General features: G+C 43.1%; 2 protein-coding genes across 3 annotated transcripts in view; both read right to left on the reverse strand.

The window, feature by feature from the left end:
• The window catches only part of Dixdc1 (DIX domain containing 1), a 75,416-nt gene extending 70,714 nt beyond the window's left edge, over positions 1 to 4,702 (reverse strand). For both annotated transcript variants that reach the window (XM_029481901.1, XM_029481900.1), the window contains exons 1-2: positions 4,365 to 4,702; positions 2,806 to 2,897 (exon numbers count right to left, since the gene is read on the reverse strand). In XM_029481901.1, the coding sequence (XP_029337761.1) occupies positions 2,806 to 2,862 (57 nt within the window). In that variant the 5' untranslated portion in view covers positions 2,863 to 2,897; positions 4,365 to 4,702. The remainder of the gene's footprint in view (positions 1 to 2,805; positions 2,898 to 4,364) is intronic.
• An 87-nt stretch (positions 4,703 to 4,789) lies between these two features.
• The window catches only part of C9H11orf52 (chromosome 9 C11orf52 homolog), a 6,929-nt gene continuing 5,718 nt past the window's right edge, over positions 4,790 to 6,000 (reverse strand). The window contains exon 4 of the mRNA XM_021171329.2: positions 4,790 to 5,835. Within this exon, the coding sequence (XP_021026988.1) occupies positions 5,587 to 5,835 (249 nt within the window). The 3' untranslated portion in view covers positions 4,790 to 5,586. The remainder of the gene's footprint in view (positions 5,836 to 6,000) is intronic.

Genomic DNA, 6,000 nt, shown 5'->3' on the forward strand with positions numbered 1-6,000 from the left:
GTCACTGGAAACAAACAAACAAACAAACAAACAAACCCAGATAAATGCAAAGGTCTAGAACCTTCAGTACTCTATCAGTTAGGTCTTAATCACAGTGAACCTAGGGCTATGGGTCTTTCCTTGTCTCTTACTGTATTCTCAAGACAAGTATAACTTATGGTAGCCTCTTGTCATTTCTTTTCACTTATCCATGCACTCTTTTGCTAAACAAATGTTGGCTCCTTGTTCTATGTTTATGTACCAGGCACTATTCCTTTAGCAAAATCTTGAAGAATGAAAGATCCACTCATATATACAGGTCATATACTGAGGTAATAAACCAGGGTGGAGGGCAGAATAGACAACCCAAGAACGCAACATCAGATGAAAGGAACAGAGAACACAGGGTGGATGTGACAGCCAGAAATGGGCAGAAGAAAAAATAGGACAGAGTGGTGAGAGACTTGGGTAGAATGTTGCCAAAGTAACCATCAGACAGCAGGGCTCAGTATAAATCATGCCCGAGCAGATTCGCCAAAGCAAATGATTCAGAAATGCGTTCTACAATTTTTTTTTTCCTAAATCAAGGGTCAGGTTGTCTGCCAAACATCCATCATTGACAACTGGACCAAGACAGCGACATCTGGTGGATGTTGTGGAAGTGGCTCAAGGCTCTCTACTAGGAAAACACTGCTCCCATGCTTCTCTGCCTGGCCCATCACCACCGGCCTCACTGTTACTAATTACACTGGTAAAACCTAGCCTTTCATTAGGGCTCACCATCTTCACGTCTTGGAATCCATACTCTGATGTTCAGCTGCCCTCTGAAGGATGTGCGCAAACTCTGAAATCACCATTCTTTCTTATTCTATAGCATGCTCGTACCTGGATAAATGGAGCCAACTTGCTTTGTATTCAAGCAACAAGAACCACTTTTGCATTGATAAATAATCCAAAACGTGCTCTTCCTCCAAGGACGTGGCTGTGAGCACTAGGCTTTCTTTTCGACCCCACTGACATCAGGGCAGTAGGAACAAGACACAACTAGTCACTGAGTGTATTGTCACATTGATCCAATTAGAATAAGTTATGTTTAACTTTTTCTTCCTGTGGAGAAGGGTTCTATAGCCTAAAAATGTTTTCTTTTTTACTCTGTTTGAAACTATATATAGATCAATGGTTAAGAGTGCTGCCATTGCAGGGAATCAAGAGTTCCATTTGACTTCCAACTCTCTCTCTTTCTCTCTCTCTCTCTCTCTCTCTCTCACACACACACACACGTAAGTAAAATGTTAAAAACAAAGTCCTTCATTAAAACACTATCAAATGATTCTATTATAATGTTATTTAATATGCAAGTTGTATTATTATACATAATAAAATATTGGTTTAAGGGAAAAATAAAATACCAATCTATAATTAAAAAATAAAGTTCTTATCTTTTTAAAAATAGTCTTACATTGGCTTATTTTCTTCTTTAAATACATGGATGCTTTGCCTGTTCACTACATGTGTTCCTGGTCCCATAGAGATCAAAAGAGGGCATCAGATCCCTTGGCGCTGGACTTACAGGCAGCTGTGAGGGCTGGTTATTGAACCCAGGGGTTTTGCAAAAGTAGTCAGAGCTCTAACTGCGGAGCCATCTCTCTGGATCCCAGGCTGCTTATTGTCAATGCGATTGGTGGAGAGATTCAAAAAATCCAATGAACAGGGACTGATCAACAGTCAAGATGATTATAGCAAATCTGGCCATGGTAGTGCATACTTCTTGGGTTTTTGTTTTGTTTTGTTTTGTTTCCACAGACGTCATTGGTTCTACAATGAACAGCAAAGACAATGTTAAGTATCACTCCAGGGGCATCAATGTAGATGTGATTGGAAAGTGGTAGTGCATACTTGTAATCCCAGATCTTCAAAGGCTGAGGCAGGAGATTTGCCTCACTGTGAGCTACACAGTGATTTTAGTGCCAGACTAGGATACATAGCAAAACTCTGCCTCAAAAGGCCAACCAAGCAGGGGCTGGAGAGATGGCTCAGCAGTTAAGAACCCTGGCTGATTTTCCAGAAGACCCAGGGTTGATTAGTAGCACCTATATGCCAGCTCTCAGCTGTCTGTAACTTCAGTTCCAAGGGACTGAACGTCCTCCTCTAGCCTCTGTCAGCCCCAGGCATGTGGTGCACAGACATAGAGGCAAAACACTCATATACAAAAAATAAAATAATAATAAAACTCAAAGACAAATATACATATCATGAAGTTAACAATATCAACGTTTGCATATAATGGGATTTCACAGAAAACATTTCCATGAAAAGACTAGGATATTAACTAGAATATTCAGTTTGCTTCTGGATGGGAGACTTATAGGGTAGGGGTTTTTTGGGGGACAGGATTTCCCTGTGTAATGTTGGCTGTTCTTGAACTCATTCTGTAGCCCAGGTTGGCTTCAAACTTAGAGATCTGCTCCCAAATGCTGGAATTAAAGGTATCCATCACCACTGTACTGCCCAGCTAGTTCTTAAGTTTTTAATCATAATTTGCTATGTTTCTCAAATGCTTTGTAATTAACATTATTTTTGAACAAACTATTGAGATCTTTTAAATAATTCATATATACTGATTAGAGTTTTCCAATCTCTCTCTGGTTTTATTAATTCCAAATATATATATATATATATGAATTGATGCTCTAGAAATGAGCTAGAATTTCTACAAGAACGAGGAGCAAGAAAGGAAGGCAATAATATCTTGTTCTAGGCTCTCCACAGAACAGCACAGACATTCCTGTAAGGTCACCACACTCCTGACAATACACGGGCACTTACAGAGGGCGCTCCAGGCATAGAGGAGTTACAGACTCTCATAACCACTTGAGTCCCCATCTCCAGATTCTCTAGAAGATCCAATTCAGGGCCACCTTAAGATAGGAAAAGGAGATCTGTGAAAATACATAGTCAAAGAAAATTCAAAAGCTAAATTAACTTAGGAGGAGTCAGGTCACTCCCTTTAATCTATCAACTTAAGTCGTCTTGAAGTGTCAGACTTAGAACCCTGATGAGAAGTTAAGATACTGTAATGGCAAGAGAGTCATCTCAGCTGCATACTTTTTTCTTTTATTTGTCTGTGTGTAGTGGGTAGAGGCAGGTGGTTGGTGACTGTGAAGGTCAGAAGATGGGATGGATCTCCTGGACCTGGAGTTACTGGAAGCTGTGAGCTAACTCAGGTCCTTCGGAAGAGTAGTAACCACTCTTATAGCTGAGCCACCTCTCTAGTTCTTCAGGGACACTTTAAAACAACTTTAACTTAGGTTTTCACAGAGATAAGAAGGATGCTTTCCTGTCTCCACTTTCCACCACCTCCCCCGACATACAGTCTTTCCCACATACATGTCTAAAACCAAAAAACAAACAAACAAAAAAACCAAGGGATTTATTCAGATAACCAAAAGAAATACCAGATTATTTGCACCAGACACATTTTTCACTCTTCAGAAACTTCTTAAACTTATTTTTATTTTTACCCTCAGGAACGTTTAACCCACCACAGGAAGCATGTACTTTGAAACAGGGTATGGGGGTTGAGAAAGGGTCCCATGTAACCCAGGCTGGCCTCCAATTTTCTATGTAATAGCGAATGACTTTGAACCCCAGATCATCCTGTCGCCACGTTCTAAGTGGTAAGATCACAGATACACACACCACACCTGGCTCAGCATTTAAAATTCTACAGCAGAATTTGTCTACAGAATTTTATGTTAACATAGTGTTGTCTATGGCATTTTATTTGACCCTCATGGTTAAGAACCCTTGAAATGGGTTATTTTGTTTACACCCTAACTAACACATAGAAAATAAGCCATGGAATTGCCCCACCAATTTGCAGTGAGGGTAGTCTTCCACCTCACCTCTTCTAAACCCTCTTGCACTAACTGGGTCGGTGTCAGAGAAAAGGCCTAGCAATTGCAGTAAAGGTGGCGGTGGTGGTGCGACAACGACAACGACTACTGAATTTTATGCGATACTACAACCGTTGTAAATTTGCATTGATTCTCTATAAGGCTGATAATAGCAACACTAATGTGTGGTGTGCGTGTGTGTGTGTTTGTGTGTGTTGCAATTCCCTTGTCAGTTCTCTACTCATCTTCAGGGAATCACCCTCTTATCGAACCAAAAGGTATATTTGGGGAGAATGGCACGACGGGTTAAGCATCTCTAAGCTCTTAAGCAAGTCCTGCACACTAAGACTCTACAGGGTTCAGAGAGAGCTCAGACCGAAAAATTTCCCTTCGCACCCTCGTTTCTGCTGCACGTCCCTACTTCTGATCTGGAGACTCAACAGGTGGTAAAGACATTTCTCAGCTATTTCACCACTTTTCGGCACCTACCTCATAAACTATCGGCCCGTTTGGTTCAGCATCTTCCCGGCTAGCCGGCACTTTTACGGAGCTGCGCGTTCTTGCTGCCATGGCGACACAGAGGCCTGCGTCGCTCGGGCCTGCCTTCCTTGGACAAGAGCCAGATCTAGCAAGCTTTGGCTCGGCTCCTGCCCTCCAGGCCCCGCCTCCAGCCGACCTAGAACCCGCCCCTACCACTCTGGACCCGCCTTCCAGCCTCCTGACCAGAACCCGCTACCAGCCTCCAGCCCCGCATCTCCTTATTCCCACCCTGCTCATTTAGTCCCGCCTACTCCCCGTCTTCAACCAATGGGAGCTTGCCGTCTGTTCACAAATCCATACCCCAGCCGCTGACCTTCAATAGTGTGGGCTGGGACACCTTATAAAATTCAGCTCCAGGAACAATCAATCACCAGCCTGTTCTACATACTATTTATTAATTGATTCGAAAGGTTCTTCAGATGAGAGCTAACAGTCCTGCCAGGAGACTTTCTCCAGGATGTCGTCTCGTGGCTGTCAATGTCGACAAATTGAAGTCTTTGAGGCTCAACGGTTGGAGTCCCATCTCTGTGATAAGGTCTGGAGCCTTTGACCTATTAGGTTGGTTGCCCACAGTAGCCCCAAGGCTGTGTGCAAAGGCTCAGAAAATTTCCGAAGAGCCTTTCTCTTCGGCTTTGGGGTATAGGTGTAAAAACGGGATATAATTAGCTAGCTAGTGGCCACATCTGTAACCCCAGCACTGGTAGTAAGAGGCTGGGATAGATCATGATTTCAAGGCCATCTTCAGCTATGTAGCAAGTTCCAGGCCAGCCTGGGCTACATGAGATCCTGTTTCTCAGAAAACAAAACAACCAAGACATAACCAGATAATGACAAAAATCCCTAAGAAAATCAAATATCATTAAATAACTCCTATCAGAAACAGCCAAAGTGCATAGAGGGTTCGCATTTGAGAATGCAAATAACGTTAGGGGTCAAAGGTCAACCTCTTTTGCACATAAATATTTTTTTGGAACTCAGTCCACCCATAGTTAACCTTACCACAACAGTGGCAAACCAAAAGATTTATAGTGGAAAGAGTAGGGGGACCCATAATTCCAGATGCTCTGGTGTCCTTTAAGATTAAAACATGGCCATTGTCCTTGTTCTCGAGAACAGCAGGTTATTCCCACAGGATGGTAAAATCGTAGAAATCGGACGTCTTCCCGAGGGCTCACACCAGGGTTCCGTTGTTGCTGTCATACTGAGGTGTGGCCTGGGGGAAGCGAAGGGTGGCGTACTCTGTAGCAGATTCTGAATGCAGGCATTTCACTGTCTGGAGAGAGTGTGGCCGAATTTGCCTGAGCACATGAATGTCCGCATAATGCAAGTCACTCTCCTCCGACGTGGAGTTTGAAGTTTTCTTCTGAGATGCAGGCGGGTACAACACTTGCTCATATGTGGGTGCTGTTGTCTCATAGTCCTGGTAGAAATCAGCAGAATTAAGGGAGGTTCCCATGCAGGACCTTTTACACTGAGGTCCCCTTGCTGTGTTCCTCTGGGAAGCCAGGTAACAAACACAACATGAGTCAGTCTCTCTCTCTCTCTCTCTCTCTCTCTCTCTCTCTCTCTCTCTCTCTCTCTCTCT

This window comes from Mus caroli, chromosome 9 (genome assembly GCF_900094665.2).
Source record: "Mus caroli chromosome 9, CAROLI_EIJ_v1.1, whole genome shotgun sequence".
In the NCBI taxonomy this organism is placed as follows: domain Eukaryota; kingdom Metazoa; phylum Chordata; class Mammalia; order Rodentia; family Muridae; genus Mus; species Mus caroli.